At 37.9% G+C, this 19,987-nt stretch overlaps 1 protein-coding gene across 2 annotated transcripts in view; it reads left to right on the forward strand.

Annotated features, from left to right (window-relative positions):
- LOC121313396 (centrosome and spindle pole-associated protein 1-like) overlaps positions 1-19,987 on the forward strand; it is a 33,478-nt gene that overhangs the window by 1,296 nt on the left and 12,195 nt on the right. The window contains exons 2-17 of one of the 2 annotated variants that reach the window (XM_041245879.1): positions 1,070-1,185; positions 4,793-4,889; positions 6,156-6,259; positions 6,460-6,483; positions 7,430-7,510; positions 8,460-8,555; positions 9,399-9,769; positions 10,730-10,822; positions 11,241-11,342; positions 12,293-12,387; positions 12,838-12,934; positions 13,083-13,140; positions 14,812-15,152; positions 15,497-15,615; positions 18,786-18,876; positions 19,302-19,425. In XM_041245879.1, the coding sequence (XP_041101813.1) occupies positions 1,087-1,185; positions 4,793-4,889; positions 6,156-6,259; positions 6,460-6,483; positions 7,430-7,510; positions 8,460-8,555; positions 9,399-9,769; positions 10,730-10,822; positions 11,241-11,342; positions 12,293-12,387; positions 12,838-12,934; positions 13,083-13,140; positions 14,812-15,152; positions 15,497-15,615; positions 18,786-18,876; positions 19,302-19,425 (1,992 nt within the window). In that variant the 5' untranslated portion in view covers positions 1,070-1,086. The remainder of the gene's footprint in view (positions 1-1,069; positions 1,186-4,792; positions 4,890-6,155; positions 6,260-6,459; positions 6,484-7,429; positions 7,511-8,459; positions 8,556-9,398; positions 9,770-10,729; positions 10,823-11,240; positions 11,343-12,292; positions 12,388-12,837; positions 12,935-13,082; positions 13,141-14,811; positions 15,153-15,496; positions 15,616-18,785; positions 18,877-19,301; positions 19,426-19,987) is intronic. The other variant, XM_041245881.1, reaches the window with a different exon arrangement.

Genomic DNA, 19,987 nt, shown 5'->3' on the forward strand with positions numbered 1-19,987 from the left:
AAAAAAAAAAAAGAAAAATACGCATATAACTAAATTTAGTGTTGTGTTGGATCAACACCATGTCTTTGAACATTTTAACTTGAATCGTTTTGTCAGCATATTTAATTGGATTAATCATATTGCAGTCTTCAGTGAGAGTGAGAAGGAAATTGCTGTGCTTTTATATAGTGGTGGAAGAAGATCAACCAGTCCGTGTTGTCTGCTGGTAATTTGGATATCATCTGCTTTGAATTCAGTGCTGTCCACACACCGTTCATAACTTTTTTTTTTTTTTTACAGACCCATTATGTTGAATACATATTTTTCCAATTGTATTACTTAAGGATAGAACTGAGAGAGTCGTGATTTTATGCGCACATACTCTTGCTAACTTATTCTGTGTGCAAGGGCTTTTGGTTTCACATTCATTCATACATGCTGTAGATGAAGGTAATGGTGACCTGTTTTTTTATCTGGTTCCTGCTGACACCCAAGTGTGTTAAAGCTTTGCTGTTTGTATTTTACTTAGGCACGCATACAAATGTTTTGTTATTGTTATTCCTGGATCACTCTTTGACAATTCACCCAATAGGACATTAAAGGTGGTACGGTAATCCTTCGCATGTCCTACTGTGGTGGGACCAGAATAAGAGCGGCTATGTAAAAAGTCGTATAAATGAATCCTGTTTTAAATACCATTATACACAGCTGTAACAATTACTATAGTCACACAATTATCAATGGCACTGGAACCATTTTTAAAGTGGGGGTGCTGAAAGCCGTTGAACAAAACTGTAACCCCTGTATATGATGGAAGACATGCAAAGCCAAGGGGGTGCTACTGCACCCCTAGTTCCAGCACCCTTGACAATTATTGTTTTGAGAGTCGACATTTATTAGTGGGCTCCCCAAAATCCCTTGTTTAGAAACAGCCTTGAGGAGTCTTTCAGGAGCTTTTTGTTTCTTCATTTTTTAATACCTGACAAACTGCAGCACGCCTGTAGAAATGTATTGCATGTACTGCAGTCAATGTCTATGCTGCTGTCCTGTGTATAATTCTTTCACATGCTTGCTTTTTTTTCTTGGAAAGGAGGTACATTTAGAAAAATGGCAGATGAACTGGAAATCTTTCTTGAGGAACAAAAGGCTAAATTTGCCCGTGACAAAGCCATCCAGGAGCAGGACCCACCTTATATGGAAATAAGGGTAAGTTATACTGTCACTGTAAACATGCACAGATAGAGAAGGTGGTAGACAAGTCTATATCTGTTGAGAAGGACTTGTGTAAAAGTACTTCTGTGACAAGTTGTCATAGCAGTCAAAGTGACTTGTAGTCACCACTGTATGCTGATCTTCTGATAGAAGTTTAGCAAGGAACCTTCCTAGGTAACCTAGCAACAAACCTATTGCAGTTTTACACACAAAAAGTACCCAGTGCAATTGCCTTCTACAATTACATGATATCCAATTTAAAGAAGCCAGTAACTGGCAGTGATGGGTTTGAGGGTGGCATTCTAATACAGGTCTGGCTGCTTTGTTCATTAGACTATCCAATTTTTTAAATTGCTCAGCAGAGGCATGTAAAAATTAAGTATCACCATAATCAAACAAAGGAAGAATAAAGCTCTTTAAACATGAGTTCTACTTTGAAGTGTAACGTTTTTTCGATGTTGAAAACAAAAAAGCCAGTTTTTTAGCTATTTTGTTTGAGATTGTTAAAATGTGCAGATCAAGCTTCAGCAGTGGATCCAGACAGATCCCAAGATATTGAGGTGGTGAATAACTATCCACCACCCCAAGAGGCTCTCTAGTCAATGAGTGAATTATTAAGTCTTGTTTCAAACTTTTAAATTTAGGTCCAAAAACAGTAACTTAGTTTTTTGTGTGTTAAGCTACAGCTTTAAATTCCAAAAACGTTATACAATATTGAAAGCCTCTGGGAGTTTTTTAATTGTGTCTGTGCCAGAATATCCAGTAGTATAAAGCACTGTATCATTCGCATATAGATGACAATGGACTCCATTCAGATTCTGACACACATCATCCATATACAGTGAAAACAGTGTCGGACAGAGGATAGAGCCCTGTGGTACACCTTTTTTATCACTATTATAGAAGTAAAAATACCTCCTCCCTTTACCTGTTGTTGTCTATCTGTTAAATAACTACAAAACCAGTCAATGACTTTTTTAGACAAGCCCAGTTCCCGCAACCTATTACACAATAATTTGTGTTCCACACTATCAAAAGTCTTGGACAGATCAGTAAAGACTGCAACATGCTTACTCTCCAAGCCACTTGAAATATCATCAGCCACTTTAGTCACTGCTGTTATTGTGCCATGGCCTGATCTAAAACCTGATTGAATTGGGGACAGCAGGTTGTTTGAATCTATAAAGACTTTCAGCTGATCCAGCATCACCTTCTCCAAACATTTTGCAAGAACAGGCAACAATGATATTGGTCTGTAATTGGTGACCTCCATTAGAGAGCCTCCCTTGTGCAATTGTACCACATGTACAAGCTTCCACAATGTTGGTATGGTTCCAGTATTTAAGGATAGAGTAAACAAATGCACAAGAGGCTATGAAATAATATTACTATCCAATTTTACAAAGAAAGGCTCCAATTGATCAGCTCCAGCCCCCTTTGAAGTATCCAAACCTTGTAATAATGCACACACAGTTAATGGTGTCACATTCTTAAAATCAAATTAACTGTCTATTAAAATAAGAAAAACGTCTTGAGAGCAGAGGAGGATCATCTTTCTCATACATACCAGAATTACCATTAAATGATATACTGGCTTGTATAAAATACTGGTTAAAGGCATTAATAATATTTCTCAGACCCTGAACATGTTCAGTTCCGGTGTTAAGTTCTGTTGCTAAACCGTTTAAAGAGCAGGTACCACCTATATCACAAACCACAGACCAACATTTTCAAAGTGCACTGGTTTCTAAGTTGTCTATAGTGCATCCAGTTCTTATTATGACCACTCATTCATACTGCCTTCCAGGCTAGCTCTCTGGACTCATAAAGAGCCATTTACTCAATGGTAATCCCTGGAGAACCCTGACTACGCATCCGACGTTGTTTAAATGGTGCATGCTTGTTGACAACTTCAGTAAACCTACCATGGAACAATCCCCATCCTCCTCAGTGGATGGGATAAGCTCTATTCTATTCCAATTCAGCATATTCAACTCATGTTGGAAAACCTACTCATTAAAATGTTTAAGTTGTCTCCTCTCAATTATCCTGGGAAAACAAATGCAGTAAATATTGTACAAATAGATTTGGTGTTCATTCATGTAAATTCAAGTGAAACATAAACCAAAAGGTACTGTACAAACTGCTTCTGCCTGACCAGTTCCATTCCTTAAAGTAGTGTTTAATTAATGAATTATTTATTTGCATTTATATAGCGCTTTTCATCACAAGGACCTCATGGCGCTTTACAACATTTTACAATATTATACAAAATGTAACCCTTAGTGGTCCATTTATTCAGCATTTGTCAGACGGGTCAGGTCCAATTTATTTTCACACGTGCTGTTTATTTTACACGCGCTGTTAACACCCCCCCCCCCCCCCCCCCCCCCGGAGTAAAACAGGTTTAAAAGACACTGAATCGCACTGTATCTCCAGCCAAGCCCACCCCTTGTTCGCTGTATTTTTCATATACCTCTTTATAGACGTTCATACCGATAAATCCTCTCTTAATCACTAGTTTTATCACCAAAGTCCTCAATAGTGTGATCCAAGTCATGATTTTATTACTATAACATCTCAAAAAGCTCTGCAAATGCCCGTGATATTCTTTAAACACAGGATGCAGAAGAAGCTATCTCCTTTGTTTATTTCCGTGTTATCTCTGTGGTGTATGGGGCTATCGGATACGCCCCCTTTTTTTTTGGCTTCATTCGGCTCCTATCGGTCTCAGGTTTTCTCTGCTTTTTCCGGAGAAAAAAACGACCAGAGACCTGTGCTTTACGTCTTTTTGATGAAAGAAAAAAAGGGTCCGATATTGAACTTGAAAGGGAAAATTTCAATGTCGGACCTGGCCCAACATAGGACCGCAAACATAATTCCATAAAGCATAATTCCTATAAGACAGTTAAAAAGACACTCTAAAACAGTACACAGTCAGTGCTAAAATTATGGTAAAAATGGGTTTTCAATGCTGTTTTAAAAGTGGAAAGATTCCCTGCTTTTTTGACTGAAGATGGTAGAGCATTCCACAACATTGGGGCTTTACAAAAGAAGGCCCTCCCTCCCGCACCTCAGTGTGGATGTCTTCTCTATGCCATAGTATGCTTCTGTATTGCCATGCCTTCTGAGCTTCCACTTCCCTTGGTAATCCATTAGGGTTTATTGCCCTATAGCATTTTTCTCCATTGTTCCCCTGTCAAAATGAATTGTTTACCTCTTCAACGTAGTGGTCCTTATAATATTTAGTCTGGAGATAGGAAAATTGTCATGTGTAGGTTATATGATGTCATTGGACAATGTCATTAAGCTGATAACTAAATACTCAGAGGGAGAGAAGCTTTTGAACAAAAAATGATAATCTGGACTATGTTAAAGTAGTAAATTTATGTATAAGGAGTACCTATTTTTTTTTTTTAAATGATAAAACTGGTAAGAAACTAGACCAAGGTTTTGGCAAATGCCTTTATCACTGTTTATTTTTGCTACAAATTAAACTACTTTTAGAAATTCAAGAATTTGTTGTTAAGTAATTGTTTTTGACTAGTTTAAGTCATTTTAAATTTAAAAAAATATGTTTTACCTTTTTTTATTGTTGCAGACCAAGGCCGACCCAGTTTACAACTCAAGGATCAAAGAAAATATTCCTCCAAGCAAGTGGCCCTCACCACAGAATTCGCATAATAACAATGTCAAAGGTATGTCATCGGCAGGGATGCACAGGTGGTGCTGCTGGTGTTCCAAGCTTGCTTCATTGTAAAGTAGAATGAAAGCAGGTTTTTTCCCCCAAGTTCCCCTGATCTTTGATTTGTGGTGCGACTTTCTATTGTTGGTGATAGTACGCTGTTGTAGTACAGTATGTGTTGCAGTTCAACAGTGTGCCAGGGTTAAATTGTAACATAATGTTTGTATTGGTAGTTGAATAGCATTTAACAATGAATGTGCCATGTCAGCCGCACAGTTAAACAAAGGAGCAGGAGTGAGCCTCTTGCACTTTGTCTCAAATTCTTGATTTCAATACTCTTTCTATATTTACGTTTACAGGGAGCACTGTCTTTTGCTGCTGGATTAGTGCACTTAGCAGGGGCTGCAGCCTGCATGCTTAACAGAGATTAAGATACTTTATGAACTAATGATACAGGCTTCACTCTGAGATGTTCCTTTGAAAAGATTACTAGCCTTTCACCTTCATTCTGAGCATGCATTTAGTATAGGGTCTCAGGATTTACTGTAGATGCTTACGTAATAACTTCTGACCGCTCTCTACAGTTTTTTGCACGTGCATTAGGCAGATGTGGTATAACGTGGACTGCTTAAGATAAGAAAGTGAATAAGTGCATATACAGCTTAAAATAAAATCATATAAAATCGAAGATGTATCAGGTTATGGCTGAATGCAACCCCAAATGTCTATAATGAGGCTAGGAGTGTTTGATAAACGTTTGGTGAAGATTGTTGAAAAATCAAGGGAGTTATTGCGTTCATCTGGTATAGTGTGACGGACAGACAGGCAGATTTGTGTGTTTAGGAGTCCACATTTTATTAATTGAGGATCTTAAAAACTAAAGCTGTTTTTTTTTTTTTTTTAAAAGCATTTCAAAATGTAATGTCCTGTTCAAAATAAAATACTTATCCATGTGAAACTACATATTTTTGCAGTAAACATTGCCTTTTTTCTTTCCAAATGTTCGAAGAGCAACACATTTACAAACGAGAGGAGGGCCATCTAAGCTCGTCTGGTAGAGTGTAATACTAACCTGCTGCTACAATAATAATTATTTGACAGTTGTTTTTTGACAACCCAGTACACTCTGCGTCAGACTGACAACCTCTATTTTATATAAACAGGTCAGACTTATGTGAATTTCACCTTTTGAGCATTTGTTACAGAAAACCTGAATACAATCTTGCATGTAAAATATATATGGTGTAAGAATGCTACTAATGTGCATTTCATATTTCAGAGGAGAACTGTGGCTTGAGTTTGCCGCTTGGATATGAGTATGAGAGGAAAAAGCACAAACTGAAGCAGGAACTGCGACAGGATTACAGGCGCTATATGGCTCAGGTAAATTACTCTCAACAAATCTTACTTTTATATATAACTACATTGATTTTTTGCAGTTTTAAATCACAGTGCCCTTAAAAGTTACAAAAATGAGATTTTAGTTTTTAATTAATTCTATAAAGTATAATTAAACATAATTAAATGTTATCTGTAGTGCAATAAGTGACCTTGCACTTAATGGCTTTTGTGCTAACTTGCAGGAAGTAGCTCGAGATGAAAGAAAGGTAGGGGTTCTAACAAGGTTTTGTACACCTTATCTTTTTATAGTTATTGTAGGCTTTTGCTGGCTTATAGTTGTTGAAATGTATCCACAAACTATTCGCTCTGTCAATTTGATTATTAATTATTGCTTTTATGCAAAGTAAAAAAAAAAATAAATAAATTGGCAGAACTTTAATTGTGTTTAAATAAGTATGTCCTGCTGCTTTGCGGTCCTTTCTGTGCCAGCTCCTTCACGCATAGTGATTTGATTAGCTTTGCATTAGTCTGGCATGTTTACGCTTTCCTCCTGTGTTAACAAAACTGTAAATGTGAATGAAGCCTGTATTTAATTACACGTGATTAAGGAATTTCAAATTACAATAATTATCAAGACTTAAATCTTGATGATGCCTTTTGAACGAAAGATTGATATGATGGGCTCTATTAACAGAGTTTTAACACAGGAGTGGTTTTAAGATTTGTTTTTCATGAATAAAATAGTGTGATATTTAACAAACTGTTGTTAATGAAATCAACAATAATCCCGAACAGTTTCAGGAATATCTGACTTGATTTATACATTTATACATTATTCTTTTAAATAACTTGTGAGTTAAAGCTTTGTGAACAGAGCCCTGTAAATCCAAATCTAATGATTAATATCATGAATACCTTTGGTTACCAAATTCTATTTGAAACAGGCTATGTTCCTGCTTAACAAAATCTAACAGGTATTTTTCACTTTTGGGATATTGTTACAAGTTCTCAATCACACTGCAACAGTTCACATGGTTTTTATAACATTTTATTGCTCCTCTAAACTAAGTGTCCAAAAGGAAATGCCTTCCAAACAATGTTATATTGGGACACCACATTTTTATGCCGTTAACATATAAAACATTTTGGCTGATACAATTAATTAAATGTTAAAATCACAGTATTAGAGTTTCTGTATTTCTTATCTTGCAGAAAAATGAAATCATCACAGGTGGGGCAGACCCAAACACTCAGGGGCTTTCACTGCCCATTGGAGAGAGAAGATCTGCAAAGGTACAGGTGGTATATTGACACAAAAAAATGGTATGCTAGCAATAAGACCTGACACAGAGAGCATTGCCAGGCATTGTATGACCTGAGACGAAGTTAAGGGCATTATTACAAGCAAATGGTCATATAATGCATGGCAGTGCCTGGTGTGGAGGGTCTTATTGCTTATGTACGTCAGTGTTACAGCACAATTAACTATAATTATTATTGCTTTTAACTGAATTTTTAGGACACCCTAACCCACCTAAGTTTTCTTACCAGTGGAGTGGACCCATTGTTTTCCTAAGGACATTTGTTATTAGGGAGTTGGAAGCTACCACAAGTGATGAGCTTGCCAAATGGTGTAACTAAGCAACAGCTTTAGCACCAAAATAAATCCCTTTGTTCAGATTGAAAGCACCAGCTTGGATGCCAGTGGCTGCTGAGCTGCTCAGGGAACCCTCTACTGTTGACTTAATAGAGATTATGTAACTGAGATGGTTTTACTAGTGAGCAGGAGAATGATGGGAAATCTAGTTCTGAGAGGTCCATGCGGACATATGTGAAGCCATCTTGAGGCAGATTGCAATTTAAAAGTGGTCAAAATGTAAAAAAAATAAAACAATACACACACCTTGCGTAAAAAAGTTGTAGCAACACATGGGAACGTGTAACGCAATAAAATAGAAAGGTCCTTATGTACCCTTAAGACCTACTTAATGAGGGTCCTACTGTTAATTACGAATGTGGTTTTACTGAGTTTACAGTAGTTGAGCAGAGTGTCAATTAGGAGTTTCCACTGAAACACAGCTTATCTCATTGCACTCTGTTTGAAAATGTTCATGTTTTTCTTCAGACCTTTGAGAAGCCCTTTTTTATTTTTTATATATATACGCTGAGTGACAGGGTGGCCCTTATTCCGGACCATTTTGTCTAATTGATTCTGCTTGTTTTCTTTCCTCTGCATTTTTAGGATAGATTACGAAGCGAGAGAAACAAGGAGTATAATCAGTTTCTTAGGGGACAAGAGGAAAATGCTTTGAAGAGAGAAACAAGGAGTACTATACAGGTAGGTATACTGTTGGCAGGTTTTAAAATAAGATTGGAATATTATTACAATATTCTGACAAAACATAAATCTACAGTTGGTATTACTGAATGACTAGTGATCCTTAATGTGTAATGTTACTACTTTACCAAGTCAATCTCACAGATATGATACAGATACCATGGTATGCTTAAGATTATTGTCACTGTGTTCCATGTACAGTTCAATACAATACAGATACTGTTCTTTATTTTACAAACCTGTTACACGAAAGGCACAGTTTCTATGTTTATTAATAAGTACCTGATACATGTTGCACCATTTAACTCAAGTATTTTATTTTGTTATTTAGGCTCATATTTATATAGCACAAGTTAATGTAGACCTGAGTTATAGTTTTGGGAGTTTTGTGCTAACAATTGATTATTTCTAAGATTTATAGAAGTTATTTATTGATTTAATACCCAATTTAGTACATAATTTAATGACCTGTCTATTTCTTTATCTATACATTGCTATTCCCTGCTTGTATCTGTGTTTTTTTTAAATTACCCTATATTAATGAATAGAAAAGCACAGTTTGAAAATAAGGCGCAGGCAGCAGCCAGTAGGTGCATGTTTTCAATGTAGTCTTCCTCTTATCTCCAGTGTGATCAGTACAGTGAGAGAGGAACAAGTCATACTAAGTAAGTTGCATAGTATGACTTTGGTCTTGTCAATTTTACAAACACATCCAGTTTCTGGACTTTCTGAGGGCAAGTTTTGATGGAAGTCTTGTGACTCGTGACCACTAAGAACTGGGATGAAACTACAATTACCTGCCAGTGCCGGCTTGTCTGATCCTTTCTTTGTGTTCTCTATCAGTACCGCTGGGACAGAAATGAGGAGCCTCCTGTCTCTAGCAGAGTCTTGCCTGAACTGTACCCAGAGGTTCAGCCAACGCCACGAGACAGGGCACTCACCCCTCCTCCCAGGAGAGATGCTGCCACCCTCACAGAATCCCAGGTCTTGTTAAAGGCAAGGAGGCAAGAGGAGGGCAGGGCATGGCTGGAGGAAGAGAGGAGACCTCGACTCGCCAGGCTAGACTACGATTCTGAACTCGATGAGCGGAAATACCACCGCGATGCCGAAGACGCCGAAGCACTAGAGAGCCATGAAAGAAGGCACCCACGGCAGAGCGAGGAACCTGGATTCACAGAGAAAAGACAGCGCAGAGGGAACCACAAATCAGAAAGGTACTGTCATGAGCAGTTTCACTCCTGAGCAGGGATCCTGCAATAAAAAAAAACGAAATTGGCAGACAAAAAAAAAAAAAGATACTGTGCTAAAATTGAGTCCCACCATCACATTAGAAGATACACAAACAGTACTATGGAATAACAGTTAAGACAGGACGTATTTATTGGTACACTTTTAAATGCTAAGGAAGTTACAAGCTCACCAGTGCCATCAGTCAATAATACAGTATATTTATTTATTTAATTTATTTTTTAGTAATTTAGTTGTCGCCAGTTGTTATTATTTAATCCCAATGTAGAATGTCCAATTGTTTGTAAGGCTCAGCTCGCCGCTACCACCCCTGTGCTGACTCGGGAGGGGCAAAGACAAACACGCTGTCCTCCGAAGCCCCAAGTGTAAAACCAAACATTCTCCGACAGCATTGAAAATGTCTGTGTGTGTTTCCGGGTTATTCTGCAGCAGACAGATACCTAGTATCCCTGTTCATGAGGTTATATATTCAATTCTGTTTACTCAGGGTAGCCCAACGGAGGGGGCTTGTTTCCAGTGAGGTCTTGCTTCTAACCATTGTTAAGGCTGAGGCACAAGAAGGTTGGTGGATTTGCTGTGCCTGAACTAGAATAACTGATTCGTTTTGCAATTTACATCTTGTGGAAATATTAAAAGGGCAGGGCAGCCAAACACTAAGCAGTGGTAACAATAGACAGATGTTTATGGAATATTCTAACAAATTGTTTACTCATAGACTATAGATATTGGCTTGAAACTTGAACAGCCTCACAATGCTTCTTTTTTAAAGTGCACATTCAGGGGTGTCAAATTGCCACATAAGTAGGTCATTGTTGTTAGTACCATTTTAACTCCTTCCTACGGAATTTTCTAAATAATTAATATTTTTTAAAATGTTTTTGTAATCCTTTATTAGTTGAAATGTGTCCTTTTTTTTTTCTTCTCAGGGACATGCCAAGACGGAGGGACAGAAGACTTGATGAATATGAGGATTACCAAGAAATTGACTATTACGCCCACAGACAGAAAAATGAAAATCGGTAACATTTTGGGAGATTTAAAATGTGTTGTTTATTTGATAGCATTGGACCATTACTGTCTGTTTGTCTACTCACTTGCCCAGCACTGCTTTTCCTTCATATTCTGAAGGAAGTGCTGCCAAAAAAGGCTGGAAGGGTGGTCTCCGTTCCCAGTCTTCTTTGGAATAAGTGTGACAAAAACGTACTGTAGTCTGCTACTGTGCGGGGGTTGTCAAAAGCGGGCGAGTATCTAATAGAAACTGGGCTAAAATGTGAAACACGTATCAAATGGCTGAATTATCAGATGTGTTTGTGCAGCTCTTCAATAATTATTTTCATATAAAATCTCCATATATTACAATGTATCTAGCACACATTACTGTGCTCCCACCTTTCATTTAGAAATCTAAAGTCTTTAATAATTTATTTTAAACCCCAGGCCTTATAGAGAGAGAAAGGACCGAGATGCTCCCCTGAACTATGAAGATGACTACCGGGAAATGCCAAGCAGGAGACCGCTCTCAGCTGCAGGAAAAGCCAAGTAATACCCTTTCTGAGGAAATAAACTGTTATATAATTCATCTTTTCAACCAAAGGGATATTTTCTTCCACCATAATGTGAAACCTCCAGTAATATTTGTTATATTAAACCTTTTTTCAAAGAATGGGATAAAAGCGAAGCACAGATTTAAAAAACAAACAAACAAATAAACAAAAAAAACTAACCCACACTATTTGCTAGACCGTCTTTTTGTCTTCAGCTGTAGAGGTAACAGTAGCTTTAGTAATGGTCTTGTATATCCATTGTGTTTTGAATGTATTGAGCAGTTTGTAAAACATACATTTTGAATAGTGTGAGCTTGATGGCAAAAGAAGATACACAGACGATCACAGAGGCCTCAGGTTGAAGAATTGTTTTGACCCGCTTCTTTTGTACACTGTTATTGTAAGACACCAGGTTTAGGTTGTGGAGTTCTTTGACTACTGAGCACAAGAGTAATGGTTTGTGGGCAATAGCACAAACTATTTGGTCTTGTGACACTTTATTAGACAATAACTCCAGGCTAGACAGATATCATATTACAAGGTTAATGATCTACAGAATGTACAAAAAAAAAAGGTGTTTAGCTCTGATGGGAAAGCTGTTATTTTAACTAACGATTGGGGGTTGTGAATGTAGGTAGACTGCACAACATAGGAGAAATTGCATTGAATCCAGACCATTAGTTCATTAGTCAAAGAAATCTGGTTGATGGTACTGACAGCAAAGTGATTTATTTTAGTGTGCTTCAAACACTTAGCATAATGGGCTGTAATGAAAAAAACAAAACAAAGCAAAAGAGCTGAAGTGTATCTGAAAACAAAATTTCTAAATAGAATGCCAGGGAGAAAATGAGTTGTGAAAGATGAAGTAATTGACTTTTTGGAGTTTCCAGTACTCTAGATTTGTGGCTAACAACCTCCTTCATCTTTCCATGCATTTGTTTTCAGGCCTCAAATGCTGACTTCATCTTACAGGCCTAATGAGAGATCAAAATCGGCAGCCAATACAGAGGATGGTGTGTTTGCTACAGGATTGATGATTGGTCAGTTTATATTATATATGCATTGTCACTTACACAGGTTCTTTGGTAGTAAGTCAGTGAGTGCAGCTTGCACACCACTGCTAAAAAATAGGTCTTTAAAACCGAAGAATCCTGCTGTTTGGCTTCTTAGGGTTCAGACTCGCCCAGATTGTGAGATTTTATGTTTTATGTTCCTTAATTTGATAGTTGATCCATGATATGTAGAAATGTACACCCAGTAAATGTAAAGCTATTCAATGAAACCTAGTAGGAGTAGGTGACGTTCATGACAAATGCCAGTTACTTTTCTTAATATATGCTGATTGCATGTTGTAATGTATGGTTCCATTAATGAGTATACATAGAAATGTATTGCTGGTTGGGAGGTAATACTCTGTGGTCTATACTGGAATTAGTCATACCTAGGGTATAACTTGCATTTTTAATTAGAGCTTGTTTTGGTGTCTTTAGGAGGAGCAGACAGAGATCTTGCACAGCAGAAGAGAAAAGAGAAATACAGACAAGAGCTGCAGGAACAGATGGCAGAGCAGCAAAGGAATAAGAAACGGTAATACTGTCCACATTCACTCTGACAGTGGCAATCAGTATTCAACACAATCCAATGTCTTAAGAGCACTGGGGGCCCTTAACTGTTAGATGTTCTACAACAGCATATGTTTAATGCAGATGTCTTTATGTTTCATTTTTGTTTCCAGGGAAAAAGAACTGGGGCTCAGAGTTGCAGCTTCTGGAGCAGTCGATCCAGAGAAACAGGTAGTGCATGGTACACGTGTGTGTGATAAAGAACTGAGGTCAGTTCTCGTCTCGAATATGCTTGGTAATTTGCTGTATGTACCAGACATAAGCTGAGCTGGAATTGAAGCTGGATTTGGCCAAGTTTAAAGCATGGTAAATCCAGAATCACAAATGTATTAAAGTTAGCCTATATAACATAGTTTGTAGAACCTGTTTTCTATTTTTTATTACCTGTATTACACATGGTGTTTGCATGCAATTTCCCAAAATACAGACACGACAGTTCTTTTTTGGCATACTACTGTCTACAGCGATTTATTCAACATTTTGGTTTTAAAAAGTTGTTGATAAAATAACATTAAACAAATCTTAATGTTGGAACAAGGTGGGGGTTTTGCAAGGATCACTGAGCTTAAAAAAAATTTAAAAAATAAAACAAACTTAAACTTACCTGCAATGTTGATATTCTTCTGCACTTTGAACAAACCTTGATAGTGCTTTTACACTTATTTTTCCAGCAAAGCAAAGAGGTAAACCTTGTGGTGTGTGTTTTGAATGCATGTATTCATTTGTTATTTATCACAGTAGTGCAACCTTTCATTTACAACCATTAAAAAAAAAAAAAAACAATAAACAAAAAAATAAGCATAAATACCCTAGCCCAGGGATGCAACAATTATACAGTACCGGTGAGGGGATGAGGATGGGGTGCTGTACATACAGCTACAATAGGATAGAACATTTTATACAAGAGCAAATACCTTTTCACATGATTCCTAGAACTGCACAGATGTATACGCCATATATTTATTCAGCACATTCAAATGCATTTTATAGTTCTCTGTAGATATTGCATTTAACAATAGCAGTAAAGAACATCAAAGGGTATCTTTGGAGGGCTTTGTTACATTTTGTCAATTTTAATAGCAAAGGGATGTTTGTGACCCCATCATGGCTTTTTGTGAAGTTATGGTTTACAAATTTGTACCTCTATTTCTATAGTATTGATTTGTATATTGCCTGTACATATTGCTAAATTTGCTGTGCATGATTATTCCTGTTGCTTCCAGTGGGAAGTGTTGTGTTTTATAATACTGTATTGACTCGGAAATAAGTTGCCCCTGAATCACTCAAGTCACACAATTAAAAAAAAATAAATAAATAAAAAAAAAAATTTATTTTAGCCTGTTTTTTTTCAACCAATTATAAATATCCAATTGTATTTTTTAGGCTCAGCTCACCCCTTACTCGGGAGTGGCAAAGACTAACACACGCTGTCCTCTGAAGCTTTTCCTGCCAGCCGACCGCTTCTTTTCACTATGCAGGCCTGCCATGCAGCCAACCCAGAGCTATAGTGTCGGAGGACAATGCAGCTCTGGGCAACTTGCAGGCAAATCCGCAGGCGCCCGGACAGTCTACAGGGGTCGCTGGTGCGCAGTGAGCCAAGGACGCTCTGGCTGACCTAAGCCCAACCCCCCGTGACCTCCAGGCTATAGGGCGCATCCTGCACTCCACACAGAGTGCCTTTACTGGATACGCCACTCGGGAGCCCTTAACACTTAATTTTTTATACTACAATAAAATACAGTATTTTAGCTACAAGCTTAATTGGGCTGTGCTAGGTAATGGTATATAAAGTGTCTCTTTTGTGTATTTAATTTGATTTGAATTCCCTGGAATTTCTTGCAGCCTGATAGAATCAAACAGTTTGGGGCAATAACTCGGGAATATGACAACAAAACAAGAGATGTGCCATATCGATCAGGGGTGGGTCTTGGTGAGTTTGGGTCTGAACCAATAAGGAGGCCTCATGAAGAAAGACCCCCTCCTGTTGCTGAAGAGAGACGCCCACCCGAGAGACCCAGAGTAGCGTTCCAGGCTCCTCCCATTGACTACACTCGGGCTTTGGGTATCTTAGCAGCTGGAGATGCAGCAGGGATGGGAGGTGCTGGTAGAAGTGAGGGTGTACCCCTCAATGAGGAGTTCCACAGAGGGCTGTCCAGTACCCTTGGAGAAATTGTTGCCCCCAGGTATTTTTTTTTTTTGCGGGATGTAAGTCAGTTTAATATCTGAAATTTTATTTTTTTTTAATTTTGTAATTTTAAAATTTTTTTAAAAATACAGTTTTTGTGGTTTTAATAGGTGGTGTAAGTAGGTGCAAGCTGTTCTAGAGTCAAATTTAAAATGCAAGTACTATAATAAAAAAAGAAATGTATGTATATATGTATCTTAAAGTAACAGTGGTTCCTATACCGTACTCCTCGCATAAACAATATTAAACTTTAGTATCTGCAGAACAATACCTTTAAAAAAAAAAAAAAAAAGTTTACCTGAAACTTACTTTTCATATGTCTCTTTATTTGTATTTTTGCAGGATTACAAGTGTGCCTCCACCCCTGCCTCCTACACTGACCGATAATTACAGAACCCCGTATGATGATGCCTATTACTACTACGGGGCTCGGAATCCTTTAGACCCCAGACTGGCCTACTGTAAGCAAAACTGTCCTAGCTTGTGGTATTAACCATACATCTAAATACCTGTGTTAAATAATGATCGTGATGGGAGATATTCCGTATTGCAATGTTAAATAAGAACATAAGAACATAAGAAAGTTTACAAACGAGAGGAGGCCATTTGGCCCATCTTGCTCGTTTGGTTGTTAGTAGCTTATTGATCCCAAAATCTCATCAAGCAGCTTCTTGAAGGATCCCAGGGTGTCAGCTTCAACAACATTACTGGGGAGTTGATTCCAGACCCTCACAATTCTCTGTGTAAAAAAGTGTCTCCTATTTTCTGTTCTGAATGCCCCTTTTTCTAAACTCCATTTGTGACCCCTGGTCCTTGTTTCTTTTTTCAGGCTGAAAAAGTCCCTTGGGTCGACACTGTCAATACCTTTTAGAATTTTGAATGCTTGAATTAGGTCGCCACGTAGTCTTCTTTGTTCAAGACTGAACAGATTCAATTCTTTTAGCCTGTCTGCATATGACATGCCTTTTAAGCCCGGAATAATTCTGGTCGCTCTTCTTTGCACTCTTTCTAGAGCAGCAATATCTTTTTTATAGCAAGGTGACCAGAACTGAACACAATATTCAAGATGAGGTCTTACTAGTGCATTGTACAGTTTTAACATTACTTCCCTTGATTTAAATTCAACACTTTTCACAATGTATCCGAGCATCTTGTTAGCCTTTTTTATAGCTTCCCCACATTGTCTAGATGAAGACATTTCTGAGTCAACAAAAACTCCTAGGTCTTTTTCATAGATTCCTTCTCCAATTTCAATATCTCCCATATGATATTTATAATGTACATTTTTATTTCCTGCGTGCAGTACCTTACACTTTTCTCTATTAAATGTCATTTGCCATGTGTCTGCCCAGTTCTGAATCTTGTCTAGATCATTTTGAATGACCTTTGCTGCTGCAACAGTGTTTGCCTCTCCTCCTACTTTTGTGTCGTCTGCAAATTTAACAAGTTTGCTTACTATACCAGAATCTAAGTCATTAATGTAGATTAGGAATAGCAGAGGACCTAATACTGATCCCTGTGGTACACCGCTGGTTACCACACTCCATTCTGAGGTTTTTCCTCTAATCAGTACTTTCTGTTTTCTACATGTTAACCACTCCCTAATCCATGTACATGTGTTTCCTTGAATCCCAACTGCGTTCAGTTTGAGAATTAATCTTTTGTGCGGGACTTTGTCAAAAGCTTTCTGGAAATCTAAATAAACCATGTCATATGCTTTGCAATTATCCATTATCGATGTTGCATCCTCAAAAAAATCAAGCAAGTTAGTTAGGCACGATCTCCCTTTCCTAAAACCATGTTGACTGTCTCCCAGGACCCTGTTACCATATAGGTAATTTTCCATTTTGGATCTTATTATAGTTTCCATAAGTTTGCATATAATAGAAGTCAGGCTTACTGGTCTGTAGTTACCTGGTTCAGTTTTGTTTCCCTTTTTGTGGATCGGTATTACGTTTGCAATTTTCCAGTCTGTCGGTACCACCCCTGTGTCAAGAGACTGCTGCATGATCTTGGTTAGCGGTTTGTAAATTACTTCTTTCATTTCTTTGAGTACTACTGGGAGGATCTCATCCGGCCCAGGGGATTTGTTTATTTTAAGAGCTCCTAGTCCCTTTAACACTTCTGCCTCAGTTATGCTAAAGTTATTTAAAACTGGATAGGAACTGGATGACATGTGGGGCATGTTGTCAGTATCTTCCTTTGTAAAAACTTGTGAAAAGTAATCATTTAACATATTTGCTATTTTTTTTTCTTCCTCTACGATTTTGCCATTTGTATCTCTTAAACATTTAATCTCCTCTTTGAATGTTCTCTTGCTGTTGTAATATTGGAAAAACATTTTGGAATTGGTTTTAGCTCCCTTAGCAATGTTCATTTCTATTTCTCTCTTGGCCTTTCTAACTTCCTTTTTGACTTGCGTTTGCAGTTCTGTGTACTCTTTCTGCGTACTTTCTTTTTGGTCCTTTTTTAATGCTCTGTAAAGTGCCTTTTTTCGCTGAATATTTTTTAATTTTTTTTAATTGATCTATTAAACCATTTTGGCAATTTAGTTTTACATTTAGATTTGTCTACTTTAGGGATATAATTGTTTTGCGCCTCTAGTACTACATTTTTGAAGAACAACCATCCTTCTTCTGTGGGTGTTTTCTCTATTTTACTCCAATCTACTTCTGTTAGTCTCTGTTTCATACCTTCATAGTTTGCTTTTCTAAAATTGTAAACCTTAGCTTTAGTCTTTACTTTTGGGGATTTAAAAAACACTTCAAATGAGACCATGTTGTGGTCTGAGTTTGCCAGTGGTTCTCTGACCTCTGTTTTAGTTATTCTATCTTCGTTATTTGAAAAGACTAAATCAAGGCATGCCTCCCCTCTAGTGGGTGCCTTCACAAATTGTGTTAGGAAGCAGTCATTTGTCATTTCCACCATTTCTATTTCATCCTTCGCGCTACCCACCGGGTTTTCCCATTTTATTTGGGGGAAGTTGAAATCCCCCATTAGTATGGCTTCTCCTTTGCTACACACATTTCTAATGTCATTGTATAACAGATTATTGTGCTCACCGTCTGAATCTGGCGGTCTATAGCATGCTCCTATTATTATGCCTTTTGAATTTTTGTCTGTTATTCTGACCCATATTGATTCGGTTTTATTTTCTTTGTCCAGGTTTAACCCCTGGGCTTCAAGACTGTTTCTTATGTGTAGCGCTACCCCTCCTCCTCTTCTGTCCTGCCTGTCTTTCCTATACAGTGTATACCCACAAATATTATATTCGTCCCCATCACTCTCAGATAACCACGTTTCTGTAACACCTATCACATCATAGTTACCTGTTAGTGCAGTAGCTTCAAGTTCTAGAATTTTGTTTCTGATACTTCTAGCATTTAGATAAATACATTTAATGGTTGTCTTACCTGAGTTGTTGTTCTTGTTTTGATGCTGTCTCCCTTATGTTTTTTTGTTGATTTCTCCCCCCTTCCTTTCTAGTTTAAATGCTTCCGAACCTGCTCGAGGAAATACGGTTTCCTCTCTGTGGGAGCAGTTGTGGTGTTTTACTATTTGTATTTAAGTTCTTCCTGACATCCTTTTGTTTCTTTTCTTCTCTTTTTTTCTGCGGTGTAATGATGTTCAGATGGACCCGGAGCAATGGGTGTGCAGTCTGTACCCTTTGTAAACCCTCACACTGGACCAACCCTGCAGAACTATCCTGGAATGCAGTCATCGTAAGTTTCATGTTGTAATCATTTAGAAGGGTACAGAGATTTGTCTTTTTGATCTGTTGTACTGTATATTTCATCATTGAATGCCATATATGTGTGTGTGTAGTAGAGTAGTGGAGTTTAACTCTATTTTCAATAGGTTTATTCAGAGTCCCAATTGAGACTAGCAACTTCAGGATCTTTTAAAATACTGGATGTAGTCAGGGCATTCTCCGTGGGGATGTAGGATATCTGAATTTAGTATTCTGATTTATCATAATCGAGGTAAACTGAAGTGAAAAATCTTGTTTTAGTTGAGGGAATTACTCTTGCTCTTGAATTTCTACATCTTATCATTCTGTTGATCAGCCATCTCTCCAAAAGGCATCCTGAAAAAAAAAAAGTAAGTAGTAAAAAATATCTTTGTTTTTTCCCATTGTGTTATACAGAGGAGCAACAGGGTCAAACACCACTACTGGTACAAACAATAATAGGGTTGGGATGATTCCTGGAGAGAAACCAAATCAATCAAAGGAGGCTATGCAAAATTATCAGGAGGCACTAAATCAGCAGGTACTGTCTTGTGGGGGAGGGGGTTATTGACTAAGGTTTTGATATACTCTACTGTACTTTTATGTCACTGTGCAACTGTTCTATTTCGATAAGCTACCAATGCAGGGTTTCCATGCAGTTTAGAAACTCCAAATTCTCTCACCATTGTCGTGAAAATGTGATGTAGCACACATATTCCTTGCGTTATAGGCATGCCTGAAAGCCATACCGTATGTTCACGAGACTTCAGCAGTGAAGAGACCGTTCGTACCCTCGCGCAACTTTCTACTACAGCACTCTCCGCGTATAGGAACACCTCTTAAGAGAAGATTTCGCCTAAGGGAACACCCTTGTGGTGAAACAGATTTTTCCATTATAAGTGTTCCAGCTAAAGGAACTGGAACTTCACTTAAAACAACACCTTCTTGGAGTTCCCACGTGGCGGCGCACAATTTTCCGAGCCCTTCCAGGGCGGAGGGCGGTTTAGGTTGGCCAGGGAGGCATAGGGGCAGTTTATGTCGGCCGGGGGCGGTTCAGGTCAGCCAAAAAAAAAGAAAACACCTCCTTGGCACTGATAGCGATT

Source organism: Polyodon spathula, chromosome 3 (assembly GCF_017654505.1).
Source record: "Polyodon spathula isolate WHYD16114869_AA chromosome 3, ASM1765450v1, whole genome shotgun sequence".
Lineage (NCBI taxonomy): Eukaryota > Metazoa > Chordata > Actinopteri > Acipenseriformes > Polyodontidae > Polyodon > Polyodon spathula.